The sequence below is a fragment of the Nyctibius grandis genome, chromosome 5 (assembly GCF_013368605.1).
Source record: "Nyctibius grandis isolate bNycGra1 chromosome 5, bNycGra1.pri, whole genome shotgun sequence".
NCBI lineage: Eukaryota > Metazoa > Chordata > Aves > Nyctibiiformes > Nyctibiidae > Nyctibius > Nyctibius grandis.
Genome location: NC_090662.1, coordinates 1851779 through 1877811, shown reverse-complemented (window position 1 = coordinate 1877811; position 26033 = coordinate 1851779). Strand labels below are relative to the sequence as shown.

At 46.8% G+C, this 26033-nt stretch overlaps 1 protein-coding gene across 1 annotated transcript; it reads left to right on the top strand.

The window, feature by feature from the left end:
• Positions 1 to 240: 240 nt before the first annotated feature.
• Positions 241 to 25947, top strand: COPG2 (COPI coat complex subunit gamma 2). The gene is made up of 24 exons (XM_068400502.1): positions 241 to 315; positions 2277 to 2329; positions 2731 to 2811; positions 3479 to 3550; positions 4514 to 4593; positions 5168 to 5243; positions 6303 to 6395; positions 6753 to 6839; positions 8048 to 8205; positions 9316 to 9449; positions 10156 to 10223; positions 10831 to 11019; positions 11852 to 11947; positions 12893 to 13136; positions 14672 to 14747; positions 16337 to 16440; positions 18127 to 18252; positions 18973 to 19035; positions 19148 to 19287; positions 20006 to 20177; positions 21522 to 21619; positions 23281 to 23419; positions 23808 to 23906; positions 25470 to 25947. The coding sequence occupies exons 1-24, from the start codon at positions 279 to 281 to the stop codon at positions 25598 to 25600; spliced, it is 2616 nt and encodes an 871-aa protein (XP_068256603.1). The 5' UTR covers positions 241 to 278; the 3' UTR covers positions 25601 to 25947.
• Positions 25948 to 26033: the final 86 nt, after the last annotated feature.

The window sequence follows — 26033 nt, the reverse complement described above, 5'->3', positions numbered from 1 at the left end:
ACAGTTGGTCTGTCAGCCAGTCGAGGCTAACCACCCCCTCACAAAATGGCGGCGCGGCTCCTTTAAGACACGCCCTCACCCCGGCCTGGCTCGGCCCCGCCCCCTCAGCAGCGGGAGAGGGGGCGTGGCTTGAATAGGCGGAATTCACCCAGGGGGTTGAGTGACAGCGCCGCGGCCCAATCAGATGGCAGAGTGTGAAGCTGGGAGGCGGGCTTTCCGGCGGGCGCTCCCGCGGCGGTGCGGTGCGGCTCGGCAGGAGGGGGGCGGCCGGCGGCGACATGATTAAGAAGTTTGATAAGAAGGACGAGGAGTCCGGTACGGGGCTGGTGGTGGTGGCGGCGGCGGGGAGGGAGCCGGGGGCGGGCTCAGGGGTGGGCATGGCGGCACGGCCCGGCGGGGAGCGAGCGTTAGGCGCCCAGCGCGCGCCGCGGCCTGTAGCGGCCGCTGAGGGGAGGGGGGTGACGGCCGCCGAGGAGGGAGGTCCCGTCTGCGCTCCGGTCTCCCGGCTTCCCTCGGAGCCTCTCCCGGCCCTCCAGGGTGCTGCAGGGCCCGCTCCGGCCCCCTGAGGCCGCGCTCGGAGGGAAGCGGTTCCCCGGAGCCCTCCGGGGTCTCTTCCCCTCCACGCCGCGGTGAGGAGCGGGGCTTACAGGGCTTGATCGGGGTCCGCCCCTCAGCCCGGTAGCGGGGCAGCAGCCGTCCCCACACGCAGACCTTGTGGTTGGGACTGTGTTCAGGTACTCTGCGGGCAGGAAAAAACCCATCACATCAGGCACAGGTGTGGTGAATGAAGCATCACCTGCACGTTTTTGCTCCACAAAATCGTCTGGAAATCAACTTGGTGATCCCAGAGATCTCTTCCAACCTGATTGATTCTGTGTGATTCTGTGCCTGTAGTAACTGATGCCTATCAGGCAACCAGCGATAGGACAAGAGGACACAGCCTCAAGCTTCGCTAGGGGAGGTTCAGGTTGGACATTAGGAAGCATTTCTTCTCAGCAAGGGTCATTAGCCATTGGAAGGGGCTGCCCAGGGAGGTGGTGGAGTCACCATCTCTGGAGGGGTTTAAGAAAAGCCTGGACATGGCACTTAGTGGCATGGTCTAGTTGCCATGGTGGTGTCAGGGCAACGGTTGGACTCGATGATCCCAGAGGTCTCTTCCGACCTGGTTGATTCTGTGATTCTGTGTGATTCTGTGTTGAATTTTTTGTTGCTGCTGCTCAGAGGTCTTCTGAGCCACAAGATGTGCCCACCTGGGTTGAGTTGTCATTTCATTCTCAGTTTCCTTGCACTTCGGATGTGAGAACTGAAGAATGAATGAAAATGAAGAATTGCTGCTGGAGGAAAAGGGTCTGAAGCAGTAGTGAGGGTTTGGAGGGATTTACCTGTGTGTAACAGTGGCTCTGAGAGGTGGTTTCACTGTGAATGTGGATTAGAAGGCTGGTGCCCTCTGTATGCTGCTGACAGAGAAGTGTCATCTCCAAGAAATTAATTATTCATCACCCTTCAGAAATCTCAAAAGAGGAGACAGTCTCCCCTACCTTTCATACCTTCTCTGAAAGTAAAGGCTTCCCTGTGCTTTCCAGCAGAGAGGCTCCAACTGTACATTAGATATTGGCTGTGTAGTAGCTGACATAGATGATTCTCTGAAACAAGGTACAAGAGTTAAAATATTCCCCTACAACAAGACAAGAGATGGATTTGAGCTTCATGTCATGTTTTCGACTAGTCGGTCACTTCTCAATGCCTGGATCTGGGCTGTTAAGAGGCTGAGAAGTTACACTGTGGAGATAATCTAGCATTGATGATTTTGTGATGTGCAGCACTGTTTTTGGCGTTTGCTGAGTAGCCCGTTTTAGTGGTGCATTGATCAATATACTCCTATTTCAGGTTCTGTTGAGCAGCTCCAGCAGCAGCAGTGATGCATTCAGCACTCTCTGTGCCTGAAGTAATAAAAACAGGGGGACTAGGAAACAAAAAGAGTAAATAGTTTTATGTAAAGAGAGTATTAGGGCAAATTTTCTAGTAAACACCTTGTTTCTTCCTCACTTTCCAGCTATGAAAGTGCCCCTCTTGTTTTTTTTCCTGTAACTCTGAATATACAACTTAAGACAGTGGATTCAAAGCTGTTGATGGAGAACATAAGTTATTCCAAGAGGAACATCAGTGTAACATTGAGGTGTTTTTGTAAAGTTGAGGGGCTGTTCCTGTACATTCAGTTCTGGTTTCCTTTGTGAAGAATGCATTTCCTTAACTGAGAGGTCTCTTTTGTTCTTCAGGCAGTGGCTCTAACCCTTTCCAGCATTTGGAGAAGAGTGCTGTGCTTCAGGAGGTAGGAATAATCATTGTATAACACTGTCAAACATTCTGTGGTACAAAGAGCTTTAAGTCAGAACTTCATAATTTCAATTTTGTGTTCTTACAGACTGGTGCTAAGTAGTGTTTGGGCTACAGATGCTATAGAAGGAATTGAGTTGTTGTTGCTTTTATTTTAAAGTATTTTTGCTAGTCCCAGATGGTAAACCGAGTCGTTGTCCTTTGTTCAGAGTCCTGCCAATCCAGCAAACTAAACATGTATGAGCTGAACGCCAAGAATATGCTTGTTGGGACACATTTTTAGAATAAAAAAAGTTACAAGCTACTTGAAAAACAAATTGCTTTACATCTTATGGTGAAAGAGAACTTATTATTGTTGGGTTACACTGTAATGCAGTATTTATGCTGTGTTTGTAGGCACGTATCTTTAATGAGACCCCTATAAATCCACGAAGATGCCTGCACATCCTTACCAAGATCCTTTACTTGCTGAACCAGGTAACTCTTATAATTTCTTCCCAGCCAGAATGTGTTTTCCTGAGGCTAATTTCTGGTAATTTCCACTGTGAAAGTAGTTTTATACCTCTTCTTGTCGGAGTTGGGAGGTAGCTTTTACGGAGGACAGAAATGGGGTGTTTATGCTGTAGTATTATGTTCTCTGCTCCAACTTTGCTGCTAAGGTGAGTGAGATACGTGTCACTGAAGCTTTTAAGACTTCTTTTCTGCGTGCCAAGCAAAAGCTGCTGGTTGGTCTGTGATCGCTGCAGCACTGTGCGATTGAAGAGCCACTTGTGTTTGCCTGGTTAAAGTAGGAATAACTGAGGTGAGGGAAGAACATAGGTCAGGAAGTGAAGTGGAAGGTGGCTTTTTGTTTGGGGAGAATTTGAAGCATGATAAGGGAGATTTTCTTGAGGTATCCACATAGAACCATCACTGTACCACTGTGGATGGCATTTATATTGAAACCAAGCAGAGAACAGTGGTAAACTTGGCATATACTCCCCAGGAAACACAAGGTGAGGGAGGGACTCTTTCTTACACGAGAAAAAGTCTTCAAAGAAAAGATTCTTCATGTGTGAATAGGAATTATAAGTGGGGGCTGAAAGGTGGAGGTGGCTGGATAATGGTGGAGTTTTTACCTCTTGCTGCTTTTGTGCTATTTTAGGGTGAACACTTTGGAACCACTGAAGCCACGGAAGCTTTTTTTGCCATGACCAGATTATTTCAATCTAATGATGTAAGTACCTAGTGTTTACCACTTGCTGCCTCCCTGGTTTTGGCTGGATTTGCAGTAATTACAAAACAGTTGGATATTGGGGTGTGGGAGGAGGGTGAGGCAAGTACTTCAGAGAACGAGCACACAAAGTACTTGCTGAAGGCAATTCAGGGTTTGGAAACAAATGTCTGAGTAATAACATATGGTTACTTCTCCAGGTTGTTTTTGGTGGTGGTTTTTTTTTTTCCTGAGTGAATTATTGTCGTAAAGAATGTGAATAATGATGGAAAGCCTTAATATACCAATCAGTATAATTTTATGGCTGTTTGTTACACGTGCAAATAATCCCCATCTGCCCAACTCAAAATACAATTTGAAAGTTGCCTGTAGATGAAATACTGCAGTTCTTTGCAGCAGCTTGCTCTAGGCATGAATCAGCATGGAGTCAAGGGATGAGAACTCCTAAAAATGCTGAAGTACAGAGTGTTTGGGACCTTTCTCATATCTATGTTTCAGACAGTATTTTTTTTTTTAAATGTAAATATGTCATTTGCTTTCAAAGAATTAAAGTGTCAGTGCTCTTTGCATATTTGTTTTTCTTTTACAATAGTAAATAGATCAGAGGAAGTTGGTTATAAAGATGTAACTGATAATTGTGAGGCTTCTGCATACAGACATGATGACTTCTTTCATAGTTAACATGGATTTTTATTTTTAGTCTTATTTTACAAGATATATATCTCTTATTCTTCTCCTGGTTTGTTTGATAACAGGGAGTAAGGCTGTTATCCAGTTATCAAACATAGTTTTACTTGTGTGCTTATACGCACACAAGTGGGGCAGAGGGTGTTCTATTTAAAAGTGTATTTAACTTTTAAAGTTAAATATTTAACTTTTAAGTTTATTTAACTTTTAAAACTTCTAGGGAGTGTTTATTCATAATTGTCATTGAGTTTAATGGTTTTCTGCAATACACTTTCGCAGCAAACCCTTAGAAGAATGTGTTACCTTACTATCAAAGAGATGGCCAATATTTCTGAGGACGTCATCATTGTCACAAGCAGGTAAGAGAACGTAGAGGACACAGTATCAGAGCTCTGAAACAAGCAGCTGCATCTTCATGTCTTTATCTGCTGTGGTTTTCTGTAATTATGCTTTAATAATTATAAAGGATACAGCAAGGGAAAATGAGTTGTTCCATGATACAGAGTATGTGGCACCATATGAAATGTTAACGACATTACAGTCGTTGTGAGAGGAAAAAATTGGATCTGTGGCATATGCTAAGCGATTGTTTTATATTTTTTTTAAAGCTGTTCAGCAAATTAAACTTCTCTATTATCTAAACCTAAATTTCATGTGGTAGAAAGAACAACACCACTAAGAAGGGGAATGGCTGAGCTAAATAAACCAGGCCTATAGCAAAGCAATGTTATGGACTATGACTGTATTTCCACAGAATCTGTTGTTAATAATTTTCACATAGCTAATTATTAAGAAATTGTTTCTAGGCAATACTAGAACTTAGCAGTTGTGTGGTGACAGCTGGAGGAACAGCTAAATGAGGTGAATGTCACAAAATGACCAAGACATCGAGATGTTAAAGAAGTGTTCACAGGGTGTCTTTGGTTATTTCAGTTTGACCAAAGACATGACAGGGAAGGAAGATGTATACAGAGGCCCGGCCATCAGAGCGCTCTGCAGGATCACTGATGTAAGTACAAATCACACCACTGTTGTGGGAGAGGTGATGAGTGTATTTAAAATAGAAAAACTAGCCAGCAATGTGCCCTTGTGGTCAAGAAGGCCAGTGGCATCCTGGGGTGGATTAGAAGGGGTGTGGTTAGCAGGTCAAGAGAGGTTCTCCTCCCCCTCTACTCTGCCCTGGTGAGGCCACATCTGGAATATTGTGTCCAGTTCTGGGCCCCTCAGTTCAAGAAGGACAGGGAACTGCTAGAGAGAGTCCAGCGCAGAGCCACGAAGATGATGAAGGGGGTGGAACATCTCCCTTCTGAGGAGAGGCTGAGGGAGCTGGGTCTCTTTAGCTTGGAGAAGAGGAGACTGAGGGGTGACCTCATTAATGTTTATAAATATGCAAAGGGCAAGTGTCATGAGGATGGAGCCAGGCTCTTCTCAGTGACATCCCTTGACAGGACAACGGGCAATGGGTGCAAGCTGGAACACAGGAGGTTCCACATAAATATGAGGAAAAACTTCTTTACAGTGAGGGTGACTGAGCACTGGCACAGGCTGCCCAGAGAGGTTGTGGAGTCTCCTCCTCTGGAGACATTCAAAACCAGCCTGGACGTGTTCCTGTGTGACATGATCTAGGTAATCCTGCTCCGGCAGAGGGTTGGACTAGATGATCTTTCGAGGTCCCTTCCAATCCCTGAGATTGTGTGATTCTGTGAAAAACTACTCTCTCAGAGGGTGTATTCTTATAGCAGGAATGGAAGTGCTGCTCTAGGGAGGACTGCTCCAAAGGGCTCTGCAGATGTGAGGAGCTCTGTGGAGCTGTAGCGCTGTAAACATGGAGTTAGAAGGCAGGAGCTTTGGAGCTCTAGTTCCTGATCCGAGATTGCTTCGCTGTGGACTTTGATCATGTCACTGAACCTTCAGGAGTGGGCAGCTGATACATCTCCCTTGCAGAACGAGAATTAGCTCAAGGTTTTTTCTGAGGGCCTTTTGAATATGCCGTGCATCTATCTTTGCGTTACGCTGCTTTTATGTTCTACCTCCAAAGTATCAACACTTTTCTTTTTCCCTTTCCTAGGGCACGATGTTACAAGCCATTGAGAGATACATGAAGCAAGCCATTGTGGACAAAGTCCCCAGTGTGTCTAGTTCTGCACTGGTGTCTTCCTTAGTAAGTAAAGTAGATTATTGCAAATCTGTGCGTTGTGTTGTGGCTGGGAAGGCTCATCTCCTGCATTTGAAGCTCTGCTTGGCCTTTGTTGTGTTCTTTCTTCATCTCCTTTTCCTTTGAGATGACTCTTCATCGCCTCACTGGAAGATAAAAGAAATAGTAGCAATGGAGTTTCCTTTGTCTCAAGCAGACTCTGTCTTCTCAAACTCCTTCCTTAACATTCTTTTGCCTTAAAGTACATCAACTGCAGTAACTTTAAGTGCAAAGTGCTCAGTCATCTCTCTATGCAGGCTCATGGTACTTCGCTGTGCTTCTGATGTTAGTTTGTCTGCAGTCTCAATTTGTGGCTTCTTCCAGCACATGATGAGGATCAGTTATGACGTAGTCAAACGGTGGATCAACGAAGCCCAAGAAGCAGCTTCCAGTGACAACGTCATGGTGCAGGTATGTTGGAGGGTGGTTGCCTCAGGAAGCTCGAAGCACACTACAGAGTTTTCATGGTATTCTGTGAGTTCTTAAGATAACCTTAGAAAAAGTAACTGGTTTTCACAGAATCAATGAGGTTGGAAGAGCCCTCTGGGCTCATCGAGTCCAACTATTGCCCTGACACCACCATGGCAACTAGACCAGGGCACTACGTGCCATGTCCAGGCTTTTCTTAAACCCCTCCAGAGACGGTGACTCCACCACCTCCCTGGGCAGCCCCTTCCAATGGCTAATGACCCTTGCTGAGAAGAAATGCTTCCTCATGTCCAACCTGAACCTCCCCTGGCGAAGCTTGAGGCTGTGTCCTCTTGTGCTATTGCTGGTTGCCTGGGAGAAGAGGCCGACTCCCACTCTAACCTTCTGGTAGCTGGGATGCCACTGGCTGTTCCACAGTAGTTGCAGAAGAGCTTTGAATCAAGAGTTTTCAAAAAGCTTAAGAAATCATCTCGCTGCCTCCCAGAACACCAGCATCTCTTGTGTTGGCCTTCAGAAAATTTGCCAGTTGCTACAGGACCACAGAGATTAACCTAAATATCAGTAAGATGTCCACATCAGCAATATCTTTGTGCAAATATTCCAAACAGCTGTGGAAATATTCTGTATGTTCAGTCAGTGTTACAGATTAATGATCAGAAACAAATCTGCAAAACCAGCTTTGTTCTTGCCCCGTTAACAGCTTCATTAAGCCTTACTGTGGATTTGTCTTATGGCAGAAAAACCCAGAACAACTTGGCAAGCGACTAGAAATGTTCCTTTGTACTTTCACCATAAATGCCTCAAGGATTTTTGTAAGATCAGCTGTCATTTAAAGGCCTTGGCATATCCTGGATATTGAGTGTACTAGAAATGCAAGTGTTATTGTGCAGTATAATTTAGTAAGCTGAAGCCTTTGAAGTTCTGACATTTAATGGGGAGAAAAGGGAGTAAATTAAATTCGTGGCTCTTTTGATCTTCAGAAATTTGTTGAGGCTGTCTTAGGGTGGACAGGAAGGGGGAGGAAATACTGCAAATCTTTTTAACTTGTCATGAAACTCAGATAATTTGAGGTTAGGAGGTATTTCTGCTAGAAAACACCAATTATTAGCCCCCCTTCATGTCTCACAGTCTGACTTTTCCAACTGCAGTGTGTATTCATTACCTGCCCATCTCTGTTTCTGATTTCCTAGTATCATGCTTTGGGGCTGCTCTATCACCTTAGAAAAAACGATCGCCTGGCAGTTTCCAAGATGCTGAACAAGTTCACTAAATCCGGACTGAAATCCCAGTTTGCGTACTGCATGTTGATCCGAATTGCAAGCAAACTCTTGAAGGAATCTGAAGAGGGGTGAGTAAGAGGCAGCAAGTGAATTACAAAATTAATTGTAGTTTGAGATACACAGTAGCGAGGAAATTGGCATTTTTTTAAAGTTTTTAATACACAGACAGAACTGTAGTGTTAAAAATAAAACACAGGTAGAAGCAGAACGATAGACTGAACTGAGTGGTGGTATGTGTGCTTGTTGTGTGGTGGAGTTTGGATTTTTGTTTTGGCACCACACCACCAAAACTCAGCTGAGAGTAGGATTAAAACTGCAGAATAATCTCTGCAGAGGTTTGGTGCTTTGTCTAGTGAGATGCATTTCAAGTGCAATAAGGATCTAGCTGTGTTACAGAATCACAGAATCAACCAGGTTGGAAGAGCCCTCTGGGCTCATCGAGTCCAACCATTGCCCTGACACCACCATGGCAACTAGACCATGGCACTAAGTGCCATGTCCAGGCTTTTCTTCAACACCTCCAGAGATGGTGACTCCACCACCTCCCTGGGCAGCCCCTTCCAATGGCTAATGACCCTTGCTGAGAAGAAATGCTTCCTAATGTCCAACCTGAACCTCCCCTGGCCAAGCTTGAGGCTGTGTCCTCTTGTCCTATTGCTGGTTGCCTGGGAGAAGAGGCCGACTCCCACCCCGCTACAACCTCCCTTCAGGTAGTTGTAGACTGCACTAAGGTCACCTCTGAGCCTCCTCTTCTCCAGGCTAAACACCCCCAGCTCCCTCAGCTGTTCCTCATAGGTCAGACCCTCCAGACCCTTCCCCAGCTTGATCGCCCTCCTCTGGACTCGCTCCAACACCTCAACATCTTTCTTGAAGTGCGGAGCCCAGAACTGGACACAGGATTCAAGGTGCGGCCTCACCAGTGCCGAGTACAGAGGGACGATCCCTTCCCCAGACCGGCTGGCTACACTATTCCTAATAGAGGCCAGGATGCCCTTGGCCTTCTTGGCCACCTGGGCACACTGCTGGCTCATGTTTAGCCGGCTGTCGATCAGCACCCCCAGGGCTCTTTCCACCGGGCCTCTTTCTAAGTTCTCAGAACTTTTCAGGTTCTCAGAAATGCAGTATTAGTGGTTTGTACATAATTCAGCATCACACTCTGAAATGCCTTCTGTTTGTAGCCATGAAAGTCCACTGTTTGACTTCATTGAGAGCTGCCTGCGGAATAAGCACGAAATGGTTATTTACGAAGCTGCTTCTGCCATCATCCATCTCCCAAACTGCACAGCAAGGGAGCTGGCACCGGCTGTTTCAGGTTGGTCATAGAGTCCTTTGTACCACTGATGCAGCTGAAAGAAAGGGTGGTAAAGCACGTCAGAGTACAACACACCTAAAGTACTGGACTCAAAATCTGAATTTTGTGGTTGTCTCCAAGTTAAAGGGCTTTTGGATGAGAAGCAGCTTGACCCTTTTTTTCCCATTTCATCCAAAGCTTTAGAGAATGGGCAGTAGAGGCAGCACAGGGCAATGCTTGCCTTTTTCCCTACAGTGTACAGTGTCCTGCTGCAGGACATTGGGGTGGGAGGGAAGGTAGAGGAGAACTTGATAGCACAGATGTGCCACAGGCTACACAAACCACCTATTATTGATATGAGATGAAAAAATGGGAGGTTATTTTTAACTTGCTTGTGAAGCTAGTGATAATAGAGCTGCATGAACATTTAGCAGCACATAGTTGAATGTGGATACATAAGACTTCCCTCTCGATTCCCTTTCTTTGAAAGAGGCCATATCTGATTTTCTGCTGTGGTGAATTCTGTTTGCACCTCAAATAACAAAATGCTGGCACAAGGCAATTTCCCTTTCCTCATCTGGTATGGTCATGAGGGCCCTCTCCTGCTCCCCAGACATTACCAGTGCCTAGAGTTGCAGTACTGGGAGCTGGTTTTTCTTAAGCAGCCTCTACTCTGTAACATTTTGTTGTGAGTAGCTTTTCTTGATTTTTTTCTTTTAATTTTCAGTGCTGCAGCTCTTCTGTAGTTCTCCCAAACCTGTCTTGAGATATGCAGCTGTACGGACCCTTAATAAAGTGAGTGCTTCCAAAACCTTCTAAACAAGCATAAATCTCTGAGCATCAGAGGAAGCCAGACTTCAGTGCCTAATGGTGTGTTACCTAAACTAGAGCAACTGCTCTTGTGATTACTGTATTTGGAAATGCTCCACGCTGGAGAACTGGCTTTTTCATGCCAAAACTCCTAGTGTGACAAATCTTTTCTGCACTCAAGCTACGTTTGCTTATTTCTGGACCACAGGGCTATAACAAGCTGCAGTTTGATAACTCCTGAGCTCTCAGCTGTAAGAAAGCAGAGTCTCAGATATTTAAGACCTCAAAAAGTGTGAATAGGATGTGTGTGAATGAATAACATTCTGATTTCAAAGCTTCACACTGCAACAGAAGCAGTTTGTGGCCATCAAACCCATGAGCTGTAACTTAGAGTTCATTTGAAACGCTGAAACAAAAGAACCTGAGCTTTGATTGCATCCTACCAGCAGTCATATGATGTAGGTTTGGTTGCAATCCTTGTGGAACAGAGCAGTGCCTAAAAAAACTATGGGCTTTAATCCTTGCCCCATCGAAAGCTTTGAATTGTAGGATGTTATTGCTCCCGTATAATTTGGAATTGCATTCGTTACAGGTGGCCATGAAGCATCCATCTGCAGTCACTGCCTGCAACCTGGACCTGGAAAACCTCATCACTGACTCCAACCGCAGTATCGCCACCCTCGCCATCACCACCCTGCTGAAGACGGGCAGTGAGAGCAGTGTAGACAGGCTCATGAAACAGATCTCTTCCTTCGTGTCAGAAATATCAGATGAGTTTAAGGTGTGGCATTGGAGGCCTCTGCTCTTTCCAGCTGCAGGTTTTTCTCCCATTCTTGTTATTATGAAGCTTTTCCCGTTTGTTAGTCCTTCAGTGACTTAGTCTGATAGAGCAAAGCCAGCCTGAGATTCAGGAGGTGTAGGCCTCTGTTTTCCAACTTAAATACACTGTGTCATTTCCTTCCACCACTCCAAGAAAGGATAAATGTCGTTTGGTGGATTCCTGGCTCCTGTTACTGCCTTCTGGTTGCCTCTTTAGAGAGGAAGAGGGATTTTAGCTGTTCTGTTTGAGTCTATATCACTCCAGTCTGATTTGTAGTTAGGAAATAGTGTGAACTGTAAGTTTCTACCTGATTTGTCAAGTTTAGTCACTACAAACTCGGGTAATAACTTGGTTAAGGATGGTAGTTCACTTGAGGAGCATAGCATGTCTCTACAAAGTCATTGTCTGCTAGTGTACAGTGGTCTTAAGTTCTTCTTTTTATAAGAAAAGGAAATAAGTATTAGACAAATTTAAAATTGCAAAGTTTTAATGATAAAATGTAACTAGTTAAGTTAGAATTAGGTTGGGATCATCACTGGGCAGAGGAAGCGAGGGGAAGCCTTTGAATTAGTGTAGTCAATCCTAAACTACAGTCCCTCTAGTAGAGCCAGGTCTTGCAGCATGCTAGCACAGGGTTGTTAACACACTTCATGCTGAGAGTCCACCACCGTATTTTATCCTTCTTGTACAGGAATTTAATCTATCAAGGTGACAGCTTGAGATAGTGAGAAGCCTGTTTTTTGCATAGAAAAATAAATGCACGTGACTAACGTCCTTCTCTGTTGTTTTGCAGGTAGTGGTAGTACAGGCTATCAGTGCTTTGTGCCAGAAATACCCTCGGAAACACAGCGTCATGATGACCTTCCTCTCCAATATGCTCAGGGATGATGTATGTTTCAAACACTCTTTGTGTAGCTATTGGCAGGTAGCTCTGACAGTATGAAGTGTCTCTTCTGTCTTATGTTGGTGGGTACAAAGCAATGATGGGACCTGACTGATTACCAAGACCTTGTTTATCTCGTGGGCCAGACCTGTCTGAAACTTCAAGAGAGATGTTGAGGTGTTGGAGTAAGTCCAGAGGAGGGTAACCAAGCTGGGGAAGGGTCTGGAGGGTCTGACCTGCGAGGAACGGCTGAGGGAGCTTGGGGTGTTTAGCCTGGAGAAGAGGAGGCTCAGAGGTGACCTTAGTGCAGTCTACAACTACCTGAAGGGAGGTTGTAGTGGAGTGGGAGTCGGCCTCTTCTCCCAGGCAACTAGTGATAGGACAAGAGGACACAGCCTCAAGCTTGGCCAGGGGAGGTTCAGGTTGGACATTAGGAAGCATTTCTTCTCAGCAAGGGTCATTAGGCATTGGAAGGGGCTGCCCAGGGAGGTGGTGGAGTCACCATCTCTGGAGGGGTTTAAGAAAAGACAGAATCACAGAATTGACCAGGTTGGAAGAGACCTCTGGGATCATCGAGTCCAACCGTTGCCCTGACACCACCATGCCAACTAGACCAGGGCACTAAGTGCATGTCAGGGCAATGGTTGGACTCGATGATCCCAGAGGTCTCTTCCAACCTCATTGATTCTGGGATTCTGTGAAACGTGCTTATGAATTAGAACTGGTACATCAAAAAATGATCTGAAGAGATGCTCAGACGTTGTGTGTCTATGGGTCAGGAGGGACTGGGAAGACTCTTTTAGGTCACCCAGCACACCTTCTCTTTTCTCTTTATGTACAAGTGCTTGGTTTTCTCAATGGAAAGAAGTAATTGAAGCGTGAGGGGAACTGAGCAGCACGGTGGCCTGAGCTCTGCCTGTCACCTCAGTGTCCTTGATTTTCCTTTCCCAGGGTGGCTTTGAGTACAAGCGAGCCATTGTGGACTGTATAATCAGCATCATTGAGGAGAATCCTGAGAGCAAGGAATCGGGCTTGGCTCACCTCTGCGAGTTCATTGAAGACTGCGAACATACTGTCCTAGCCACGAAGATCCTGCACCTGCTGGGGAAGGAGGGGCCGAGGACTCCGTCCCCATCCAAGTACATCCGCTTCATCTTCAACAGGGTGGTGCTGGAGAACGAGGCTGTGAGGGCTGGTAAGTTCAGCTCAGATGCTTGATGGTTTCATATCTGAGCTCTGCTAGAGATCTTGGGGCTGAAACTGGGCTTGGAGGTACTGCACAGGCACTGTGAAGAGCTAGATCTTACATGTGTGGTCCACATTGCATTTGATTTTTGGTGACAGCTCTTATGGTCACAATTTCCTAATTGTGACCTGGGAGCGCATGAAGAGCATCCCTCAGAGAGCATATGCTGTCTAGAAACTCTGTCCTTGTAAAAAATATGGATTCTTTTTTTAACCACTGAGGCCATAAAGCTTGTACTTCCTTATAGAGCTTTCTTTTCCTTCTGTGGAATTTCTTCAAGCCGATGCTGAGCTGAAATTAGGCAGCTCTAAGTGGTCTCTGGAGGGGTGTCAGCTCCTTGCAAAGTCATTGGATGCAGTCTGGCCCGGGCCGCCACTGGATGCAGGTCACTCCTGTGTGTGAAAAACAGATTTATCTGTGGGTGTGAGCTAACGGCAGAGGGGTCAACAACTAGAATGTGCCATGGAGCTTGAAATAACTTTATATGTTAGAGTTCTCTCAGAACAGAGTTGCAGGGCTGTTAAGCTGATCGTGTCCTGTTATTCCCTGACACGAAACTATTTCCATTTGAAAGTATGGAAATAGTTTAGTCTTTCCATAACACTAAAAGGTTTATGGTGTGGAAGTGAACCCCTGTGTATGGGAAACTTAAGGGCAACAGTACACACAGGGCAAGTGTAGAGTCCTGCATCTGGGCAAGAACAACCCCATGTACCAGTACAAGTTGGGGGCAGACCTGTTGGAGACCAGCGTAGGGGAAAGGGACCTGGGGGTCCTAGTGGACAGCAGGATGACCATGAGCCAGCAGTGTGCCCTTGTGGCCAAGAAGGCCAATGGCATCCTGGGGTGGATTAGAAGGGGTGTGGTTAGCAGGTCAAGAGAGGTTCTCCTCCCCCTCTCCTCTGCCCTGGTGAGGCCGCATCTGGAATATTGTGTCCAGTTCTGGGCCCCTCAGTTCAAGAAGGACAGGGAACTGCTAGAGAGAGTCCAGCGCAGAGCCACGAAGATGATGAAGGGAGTGGAACATCTCCCTTCTGAGGAGAGGCTGAGGGAGCTGGGTCTCTTAGCTTGGAGAAGAGGAGACTGAGGGGTGACCTCATTAATGTTTATAACTATGTAAAGGGCAAGTGTCATGAGGATGGAGCCAGGCTCTTCTCAGTGACATCCCTTGACAGGACAAGGGGCAACGGGTGCAAGCTGGAACACAGGAGGTTCCACATAAATATGAGGAAAAACTTCTTTACGGTGAGGGTGACCGAACACTGGCACAGGCTACCCAGAGAGGTTGTGGAGTCTCCTTCTCTGGAGACATTCAAAACCTGCCTGGACGCGTTCCTGTGTGGCATGATCCAGGTAATCCTGCTCTGGCAGGGGGATTGGACTAGATGGTCTTTCGAGGTCCCTTCCAATCCCGAACATTCTGTGATTCTGTAACATTCTGTATAACTTGAGCACCTCTGACATCTCCCCGTTTTCTTCTCTAGCTGCTGTAAGTGCCCTAGCAAAGTTTGGGGCCCAGAACGAGAATCTTCTTCCGAGCATCTTGGTGCTTTTGCAGAGGTGAGTGGGTATGGCTGGGGATGCGCTGAGCTTGTTGGTGACACTGGGTGGTCTGGCTCCACAGAAGAAGCAAGGTCAGACCAGGTCAGAACTTGCACTGGGATTGTCACAACATACCAGTAGAGGAGTTGGGAGATGGCTGTCTTCCACCCTTCCTTCCTGGCTGGAGGGAGCATAGCACTGCTGGAGATAAACCAATGAATGATGGGATTAGTCATGAAAACATCTGACAGTAATCTGGTCTGAGAACATTCCTCAGTGGGTAATAAATCTTCAGTGGTTTAGTACATTTTTTGCATCCCTTGAAGGAAGAAAATATATTTCCATGTTACTCAAATAACTTTTGTGGACCATTGAGTAGTGATCTCAGGTGTTCCCATTTCACAGGTTCATGTTTCTTGTTAAGACCATTCAACCTTCTTAAATTGTGTGTACCATAAATGTCCTGTTCTTCATTTGTACAGGACTATAGCATAAACCCGTGCCACGTGTGACTTCTGTGGTGTGAGGGACAATTCAGATTACAAAGTGCTCAGGCAGAAGCAACCTCAGTGTAGGTGCAAGTGAATTACAACTGTGTAGGAAGTGACTCGAGCAATGGGAGGGAGGGGAGTTGCCAGGAAGGAGAGAGAATCTTTATAAACCACCTGTTATATTTAAAAAATGAGGTGAATACTTGAGCACACAGCCATTTTTTCAGTCTGAAAGAAAGCAGGTTTAACATGTTTATTTTTGTAATCTATCTTTTTCTTCTGGTTTTGTTCTATTGTGAAAGAATGCTGTAAAAATTAAGAAAAAACTGTGCGACCACATGGTTACCATCAAAATTATTAGCCATAAAATCAGGTGTATATTTATTATATATAGATTATAATCTAGCAAGTGTGCATGGTGTCAACAATTCATGTGCACATCTCCTTTAATCTTAGTTTTCTGATGTGACACTTGCATATAAACTTCAAGTTAAACTTCCAACTTGGAGCGAGTCCAGAGGAGGGCGACCAAGCTGGTGAAGGGTCTGGAGGGTCTGACCTATGAGGAACAGCTGAGGGAGCTGGGGGTGTTTAGCCTGGAGAAGAGGAGGCTCAGAGGTGACCTTATTGCAGTCTACAACTACCTGAAGGGAGGTTGTACTGAAGTGGGAGTTGGCCTCTTCTCCTGGGCAACTAGCGATAGGACAAGAGGACACAGCCTCAAGCTTGGCCAGGGGAGGTTCAGGTTGGACATCAAGAAGCATTTCTTCTCAGCAAGGGTCATTAGCCATTGGAAGGGGCTGCCCAGGGAGGTGGTGGAGTCACCATCTCTGGAGGTGTTTAAGAAAAGCCTGGACATGGCACTTAGTGCCATGGTCTAGTTGCCATGGTGGTGTCAGGGCAATGGTTGGACTCGATGATCCCAGAGGGCTCTTCCAACCTGGTTGATTCTGTGATTCAATGACTCTATTTTTTCTTTCCATAATTTGCACATCCATCAAGAGAGTTCAGGCTGTCATTGCAGTATCAAGTCCAATATGGTCAGCGCCATTTTGAACTCAGCTCTCACGATGTCCTGAGCTGGCTGACTGCTGTCCTCTTGTTTCCCCAAAACAGGTGCATGATGGACAGCGATGACGAAGTTCGGGACAGAGCAACGTTCTACCTGAATGTACTGCAACAGAGACAGATAGCGCTGAATGCTGCTTATATTTTTAACGGTCAGTGGTAGAAAGGGAAGAAATCTGAGCAGTTATTTTGCATTCTGTGTTATGGGTGGGCTTTGTTGCTGTAAGAACAGTTTTCTCTCATGTGACTTGAGTCAGAATAACCCAAAAGGACACGACTGTGTTGGTTTCTGGCCCTAACACTTTTCTGCGAAGTACTTGTACTAACTGAGAATGGCAGACTTAGCAAAATAGGGGAAGGATTGTCTAGGAGATGGAGCAGGAGTATGGGTTGGGCTTGTGTTGTCATTGCCTCGTCATTCACTTGGGACAATTTTCGGCCACACCAACCCCATGCAGCGCTACAGGCTGGGGGAAGAGTGGTTAGAAAGAGCCCTGAGGGTGCTGATGGACAGGCGGCTGAACGTGAGCCAGCAGTGTGCCCAGGTGGCCAAGAAGGCCAATGGCATCCTGGCCTCTCTTAGGAATAGTGTAGCCAGCTGGTCTGGGGAAGGGATCATCCCTCTGTACTGGGCACTGGTGAGGCCGCACCTTGAATCCTGTGTCCAGTTGTGGGCCCCGCACTTCAAGAGAGATGTTGAGGTGTTGGAGCGAGTGCAGAGGAGGGCGACCAAGCTGGTGAAGGGTCTGGAGGGTCTGACCTGCGAGGAACGGCTGAGGGAGCTGGGGGTGTTTAGCCTGGAGAAGAGGAGGCTCAGAGGTGACCTTAGTGCAGTCTACAACTACCTGAAGGGAGGTTGTAGTGAAGTGGGAGTCGGCCTCTTCTCCCAGGCAACTAGTGACAGGACAAGAGGACACAGCCTCAAGCTTGGCCAGGGGAGGTTCAGGTTGGACATTAGGAAGCATTTCTTCTCAGCAAGGGTCATTAGGCATTGGAAGGGGCTGCCCAGGGAGGTGGTGGAGTCACCATCTCTGGAGGGGTTTAAGAAAAGCCTGGACATGGCACTTAGTGCCCTGGTCTAGTTGCCATGGTGGTGTCAGGGCAATGGTTGGACTCTGATCCCTGAGGTCTCTTCCAGCCTGGCTGATTCTGTGATTCTTAACCTTTGCTCCATCTTCCCCATTACAAAGAGAGGATGACACATCTTGTTGCCAGGGTTGGTTATAAAAATGTGTTACGGTCTGTGGTTGAAAGTTCATGCGAGCAGAGTATTTAACGTATTTAAGACTATTGCAAGATGACTTTTCTTGAGTGAACTGTTTGGACTGCAGTACCCTCTGGAGTGATGACTTTCTGTCTCATCTTCAGAGCAGTTTTTTTTATTCTGTCGAGCATCTTGAAGTACTTAGCGTGTTTTGTGTTTACTGAGAAATGAAAGTGTTCTTACCACGTTTTTTATTAGCCAAAGTCCAAACTGTATCTATCTAGCTGTAAGCTCTAGATTCCTCACAAGAGTTTTTCTCTGCAGCCTGAACCAATGGACAGGGTACAGAGAAGAACTCTTTAAATAATCTTCCTTGTTTATATCTCAAGAGAGAGGTGACTGAGACACAGGTAAGTTTTTCAGACTCTGGCATCTTCACAGAATCAACCAGGGTGGAAGAGACCTCTGGGATCATCGAGTCCAACCATTGCCCTGAAATGCATCTTACTGCTTTTGGTGCAGGGGGCAATCCAAAATCCACACCGCTGATTTGTGAACCCCGTGTCGTAGTGCCTGTGGGCCTCTGACAGTTCCTGCTATTAAAACTGAAATTTTCTGCCTTTCTACTTTGCAGGGTTGACCATCTCTGTTCCTGGGATGGAGAAAGCCCTGCACCAATATACCCTGGAGCCTTCTGACAAACCTTTTGATATGAAAACAGTTCCCCTGGCTACCGCACCGATCTTTGAACAGAAACCAGGTAACACTTGGGCTTCCTTCAGGCAGGCTGTAGGCAAGGCTATAAGCATTCAGACTATAAGGATGCTTGACATCTGTGAACTGGCTGCTGTCCTAGCAGGGTCAGGCCAAGACCAGAAGTGGCTCAGGTGAGCGGCATACAGGTTACAGTGTCTCTGGCTTTGCAGATAAAGGAAGATGTTCGCAGATAAAGGAAGATAAAGAAGATAAAATACAAAGCGCTGCTTCCAGAGGAATGTGGGTTGGCAAGAATGCCGTTATTAGCTCTGCTAATCTTGTTATGAGAGAGGAGTTTGTACATCATCAGAATTTATTAGTTCATAGATGTTTGAGAAGAGTACATTCCAGAAGCACTTAGTCACTCCACTGGCTTTCTTCCATGTCCTTGCACAATCTTGCATTTTGACTGCACAACTTTTTAAGAAAAGCTTTATTTTTTCCCCCTCCTTCTCCCTCTTCCAGCTTCTTTGCTGGCTGTTCTGCAGTAAAGTGTGGTTTCTTCATCATTCCTCAAACATCTCTCCTCTCCTCTCCTTACAATCCAGTATTGCCTTGCAGAAAGGATATTTCAGTGTGTGTGTGAGGAACCAGGCTGGCACTGGTTTGCAGCAGAATGTGTGAAACGCTACAGGTTAAGGAATTTTTAGTGGGGATGTAACAGCATTTAAAACTCCTGCATGGTGTAGCTGACAGCACAATGTCTTTGTCTTTTTCTTCACAGAGATTGCCCTAGTGACCAGCAAGCCTGAGAAAGTTGCACCTTCACGTCAGGATATATTCCAAGGTATGAGAGAAGATCAGTGAGTCTCCAGCGCTTGAAGTATTGGGAGGATTGCCACAGGAGCAATGAACGAGCCTGTCACTAAGTGTGTCATTTTCTTCTCCTTTCTGTGCAGAACAACTGGCAGCCATTCCAGAGTTCAAGAGCTTGGGTCCCTTATTCAAGTCTTCAGAACCAGTGCAGCTCACAGAAGCAGAAACGGAGTATTTTGTTCGGTGTATTAAACACGTGTTCACAAATCACATCGTTTTCCAGGTAAGAGAAGTTATGCTCTTTTGCCAGGGTTCTCTCTGGAGAAGAGGAGGCTCAGAGGTGACCTTAGTGCAGTCTACAACTACCTGAAGGGAGGTTGTAGCGGGGTGGGAGTCGGCCTCTTCTCCCAGGCAACTAGCGCTAGGACAAGAGGACACAGCCTCAAGCTTCGCCAGGGGAGGTTCAGGTTGGCCATTAGGAAGCATTTCTTCTCAGCAAGGGTCATTAGCCATTGGAAGGGGCTGCCCAGGGAGGTGGTGGAGTCACCATCTCTGGATGTGTTTAAGAAAAGCCTGGACATGGCACTTAGTGCCCTGGTCTAGTTGACAGGGTGGTGTCAGGGCAATGGTTGGACTCGATGATCCCAGAGGGCTCTTCCAACCTGATTGATTCTGTGATTCTGTGATAGGAGTTGGCCCTTGATGCCTGGGCGTAGCATAAACAGTGTTGTCACTGCCCTGGAGACGACAGCTTCTCTCTTAAGTTGCAAGGCAGAGTTTAGAGGGTGTGTTCTGCTTGCCTCAACGATCAAAACATGGGGTTTGTGATCCCATCTGTTAAAGAACTAGTGAAATTGGAGAGAAAAGCTGTTTAGTGAGAACAGCAGGCTTGATCAAAGATCCAGGATGATCTGCTGCATGCTGTGGAGTATTGTAGCTGATTTGGGGAAAAATTTTTGATTAAAAATGTTTTCATTCCTTTTCAATTTATTCTTCCGCAGTTTGATTGCACAAACACGTTAAATGATCAACTGTTAGAGAGAGTCACTGTGCAGATGGAGCCGTCGGACGCTTACGACGTGATCTGTTGCATCCCAGCGCCCAGCCTGGCTTACAACCAGCCCGGCATGTGTTACACCCTTGTCCAGATTCCCCGGGATGACCCCACTGCAGGTACCCGCTGGGAGGGAGTAGTTCTGCACTACAGATCCCTCAAATGGAGTTTTTGGAGAACAGATCATAAAATCTTTAGGGTGTGGGATTTGGCAAGTGCATACTGAGATTCTAGCACTATTTCTTATGTCTCACAAGTGCTGGTTTTTATGTAGCACCAGTTTTGTGCAAATTAGTATACACACTTTACAAAATAGTATACAGATTTTAACTAATCAGTGGTATTGGATGGATTAAAAATGGGATGTTAAAGAGGATTGGAAAGCATGCAGGTAACAGAGGAAACTGAATTTACTACCTTGAATCAATGAAAGGAGCACATCTGAGAACATGGATATTTGTTGGCCATATTCAAGAACAATCAGTAAAAGGAAAATGCAAGTAGAACAAAAATTATTAGTCATTTGGGCCTCTACATATGAGCAATGCAATGTTTCCTCTCTTTAGAGAATTAGAAACAACTGTGAAATTTAGGAATGAGAGATTTTCTTCCTCATAAATCTTCCCTTTCTGGCTTTTATCATTCACTTGGACCTGGCAGTTGGTTTAACATGACTCAGCTCTTCAGCGGGGTGGATTTCTTGGTTATTGCTTTAATAACTGGAGAAGATTAGAACGAGTCTGAATTCCTTGAATTGTAGTTTTGGATCATAACCCACTTGTCAGGAACCCTTGCAGAGTTTCTCCTGGTAGCTAATGCTGACTGCAGCACTCTGCAGCACTCTGCAGTGGGCCTGTGTTTGTTACACTATGGCCCTGGCATACTCCTCCCCTGACGTCCTCTTTTGGCCTTCATCTTAGAGTCTGGGGGCAAATTTTTTGTGAAGTTAAAAATGCTCTGACTACGACCATGTCATATCTTCTGGGGCAGAGCTCATGCACATTCTTTACAGTCCCTTTTTGGGAAGCAAAGATGAAGACAGGATGAGAGAGTTGGGGCTGTTCAGCCTGGGGAAGAGAAGGCTCCAGGAAGACCTTCTAGCACCTTCCAGTACCTGAAGGGGCTACAGGAAAGCTGGAGAGGGGCTTTTGACAAGGGCATGGAGTGACAGGACGAGGGGGAACGGTTTTAAACTGAAAGAGGGGAGATTGAGATTAGATTTTAGGAAGAAATTCTTTCCTGTGAGGGTGGTGAGACCCTGGCCCAGGTTGCCCAGAGCAGCTGTGGCTGCCCCCTCCCTGGCAGTGTTCAAGGCCAGGTTGGATGGGGCTTGGAGCAACCTGGTCTGGTGGAAGGTGTCCCTGCCCGTGGCAGGGGGGTGGAACTAGATGATCTTTAAGGTCCTTCCCAACCCAAACCATTCTGTGTTTCTAACCTATATGGGCTTTTCTTCTCCTCCCCAGTTGCTTGTACTTTCAGTTGCACAATGAAGTTCACTGTTCGAGACTGTGACCCAAACACAGGTATGCCAGAAGAAGATGGCTATGATGATGAATATGTGGTGAGTTTCAGGACTGTTGTGGTTTTTTTTTTTCTTGTCATTAATTCTCAATACACGTGCCCATCGGGTTGATGGTTTCCTTTCAGATCTGAAGCCAGCAGGAGGGAATGGCAGGCCTGCCTGAAACACCCATTTCCAAAATGCTGTAGCTTGTAACTTTAGATCTTTCCCCAAAACCTTGCTTCTGCCAATAGTTTAGCTTTAGTGCCCTGTGGAGATGATTTGTAGGGACAGACAGGAAGGAAGGAATGACTTCTATTGTCTTTTTTCAGAACTGCAACCCAATCTTTCTCTCCACTCCAAGCATTTGCACTTCTGTTTATTATGTTCATGCTATCAGTCACTGAAATGCAAGTCAGATCTCAGGAAAGTGCTTCTCTTTTTGGCTTGGAGGAAGTAAAGGCTCCTTCTGGATTCTGAGAACACCTCCTCAGATGCCCAGCAAGGGCTAGAATGGGCTTTGACTCATAAAGCCATTGCCCCATTTTCTCCTCTCCTTTAGTCTCACTGATGCTTTATGTCAATGTTTTTAAGCTTTACAGATGACCACCATAAATACTATTTTTCCTCTCTGCTTTTTGATGCTATTATGATGTGCTTCTCCTGAAATTCTGGGCTCAGTGCTGGGGCCGGTGCTGTTCAATATCTTTATAGATGATCTAGACGTAGGGATTGAGTGCACCCTCAGTAAATTTGCAGATGACCCCAAGCTGGGTGGGAGTGTCGATCTGCTGGAGGGTAGGAAGGGTCTGCAGAGGGGTCTGGACAGGTTGGATCGATGGGCCGAGACCAACGGCGTGAGGTTCAACAAGAACAAGTGCCGGGTCTGACACTTGGGCCACACCAACCCCCTGCAGCGCTACAGGCTGGGGGAAGAGTGGTTAGAAAGAGACCTGGGGGTGCTGATGGACAGCTGGCTAAACATGAGCCAGCAGTGTGCCCAGGTGGCCAAGAAGGCCAATGGCATCCTGGCCTCTATTAGGACTAGTGTAGCCAGCCGGTCTGGGGAAGGGATCGTCCCTCTGTACTGGGCACTGGTGAGGCCGCACCTTGAATCCTGTGTCCAGTTCTGGGCCCCGCACTTCAAGAGAGATGTTGAGGTGTTGGAGTGAGTCCAGAGGAGGGCGACCAAGCTGGGGAAGGGTCTGGAGGGTCTGACCTATGAGGAACGGCTGAGGGAGCTGGGGGTGTTTAGCCTGGAGAAGAGGAGGCTCAGAGGTGACCTTAGTGCAGTCTACAACTACCTGAAGGGAGGTTGTAGCGGGGTGGGAGTCGGCCTCTTCTCCCAGGCAACCAGCGATAGGACAAGAGGACACAGCCTCAGGCTTTGCCAGGGGAGGTTCAGGTTGGACATTAGGAAGCATTTCTTCTCAGCAAGGGTCATTAGCCATTGGAAGGGGCTGCCCAGGGAGGTGGTGGAGAAAAGCCTGGCCATGGCACTTAGTGCCCTGGTCTAGTTGACATGGTGGTGTCAGGGCAATGGTTGGACTCGATGATCCCAGAGGGCTCTTCCAACCTGGTTGATTCTGTGAAATTAAAGCTAGGCATGCCAGAGTTGTCTTGGCAAAATGCTGCTGTCTCTCTTTGTCTTTCTTTCCCTTTCTAAGATTAGGATCGTTTCTGTAACCGGCAGCTGAAAATCTCCTTTGCTTTCCTGTCAGCTGGAAGACTTGGAGGTGACCGTGTCTGATCATATTCAGAAGGTTTTAAAGCCCAGCTTTGCAGCTGCGTGGGAAGAAGTGGGAGATGACTTTGAGAAAGAAGAAACCTTTGCACTTAGTTCGATTAAAACCCTTGATGGTGAGATGATCTCTCATTTATTGGTGACCCACACAGTAATCCCGGTAAATCTGCCACGCTGGGGATATATTTAGTGTGGTAGGAGGAGAATTTGGTGCCTTCCAACGTGATGTTATGTCCAAGCAACAAGGTTTTGTGTTGCAAAGTTGGGATTATAGTAAGTTTGGCGGTGCTCTGTTGCTTGAGGCTGGTTGAGGGAGGGAGGGGTGCTGTTAAGACAGCAGAAGGGACATGGCGAGGTAGGTGTCTTGGTGGGGCTGCAACCAAGATAATGACTGGAAATGGTTAAGCCACATGGGTGCTTAGAGAGTGTTCTTTACAAACTAGTTCTCACAGAACGCTTGGCACCAACCTGGAGGTAATTTTCTTTTTCAATCTCTGAATGCAGAAGCTGTCAATAACATCATCAAGTTCTTGGGCATGCAGCCCTGTGAGAGATCAGATAAAGTGCCAGAGAACAAGAATTCTCACACACTCTACTTAGCTGGTAAGTGTTCATGCTATTGAACTCGATGTTTGGTAGTGAATCCTTTGAATTAAGAACTTCCAGAGCAGACACCTAACTAAATTCCATGCCTGTTGTTCGCTCAGAAGGGGGTTCCTAGGACCATCTTGTTTTCATCTCCCTGTCACTAAAGACACATCCTGAACTGGCCAGCAGTACCCTCAACTTCTTGTTTGGTGACTGCTCCAGATGTACAGTTTTGGGCAATCCCTGTAAAAACTTTATTGCAGTTGTTAACGCAAAACCACAATGAACACGGCACGTAGTGGTCTGACAGAAGGGTCAGATCTCAGTTTATTTTAAGTGCAACATTAGTAACTGCAGGTTCTGTCTGCATAGTGATGATGAACCTGCATAGTGATGCAGGTTCTTCACTGCATAGTGAAGTGAGACTGGAGACAGCTCGTCCCGCAGTCTAAATTGCCTCCAGCAGCACCACAGAATCACAGAATCAACCAGGTTGGAAGAGCCCTCTGGGATCATCGAGTCCAACCATTGCCCTGACACCACCATGGCAACTAGACCATGGCACTAAGTGCCACATCCAGGCTTTTCTTAAACCCCTCCAGAGATGGTGACTCCACCACCTCCCTGGGCAGCCCCTTCCAATGGCTAATGACCCTTGCTGAGAAGAAATGCTTCCTAATGTCCAACCTGACCCTCCCCTGGTGAAGCCTGAGGCTGTGTCCTCTTGTCCTATCGCTGGTTGCCTGGGAGAAGAGGCCGACTCCCACTCCACTACAGCCTCCCTTCAGGTAGTTGTAGACTGCACTAAGGTCACCTCTGAGCCTCCTCTTCTCCAGGCTAAACACCCCCAGCTCCCTCAGCCGTTCCTCATAGGTCAGACCCTCCAGACCCTTCCCCAGCTTGGTCGCCCTCCTCTGGACTCGCTCCAACACCTCAAGATCTCTCTTGAAGTGCGGGGCCCAGAACTGGACGCAGGATTCAAGGTGCAGCCTCACCAGTGCCGAGTACAGAGGGACGATCCCTGCCCCAGACCGGCTGGCTACACTATTCCTAATAGAGGCCAGGATGCCATTGGCCTTCTTGGCCACCTGGGCACACTGCTGGCTCACGTTCAGCCGCCTGTCCATCAGCACCCCCAGGGCTCTTTCTAACCACTCTTCCCCCAGCCTGTAGCGCTGCAGGGGGTTGTTGTGGCCCAAGTGTAAGACCCGGCCCTTGTTCTTGTTGAACCTCATGCCGTTGGTCTCGGCCCATCTATCCAACCTGTCCAGATCCCTCTGTAGGGCCTTCCTACCCTCCAGCAGATCGACACTCCCACTCAGGAACAATTTCTTCACGGAAAGGGTTGTCAAGCACTGGCACAGGCTGCCCAGGGCAGTGGTGGAGTCCCCGTCCCTGGAGGGATTTAAAAGCCGTGTAGATGTGGTGCTGAGGGACATGGGTTAGTGGTGGCCTTGGCAGTGCTGGGTTAACGGTTGGACTTGATGATCTTAAAGGTCCTTTCCAACCCAAACGATTCTGTGATTCTGTCACTGAGCCTTTCTCACAGTAATCTCTCAAACATTGCTTTGTCCCCAGGTGTATACAGAGGCGGCTGCGATGTGCTGGTGAGGTCCAGGCTTGCGCTAGGAGATGGTGTGACCATGCAGGTGACAGTTAGGAGCAAGGAAGAAACGCCCGTAGATGTCATCCTGGCTTCTGTGGGCTGAGTGTCACAGCTCATCAACCATGGTGGAAACCTTTGCAAGCACCGGTTGGGTATTTACCGGGTATCAAGCAGCCTGTCTGTCCTTCTGCATGTAGTTTTTATTCCTCAATTTGGTAAATATTTTGTATGATGTTACAGTAGTGGCAATAGTGGCTGGTACTGAGCCTTCCCCCTGTCCCTTCCTTCGTTGTCACTTACACATTCCCATCTAACTTATTGCATCTCTGGCCACTTGCAGTAGAGCAGGGAAGATAAAAGATGCAGGTGGTAAGAAAATGGAATCAGACTTTTGTCAAAACTGATTTTTATTAACAGAAAAATAAACACTGGTCCAAGTGGTGGAATTCATATGAATTACTGTTAATAAAATAGAAATTTCTTGTTCTAACTCTGACTGCTTCAGTACAGAAAAAGTAGCCCATAATGGCTGTTTA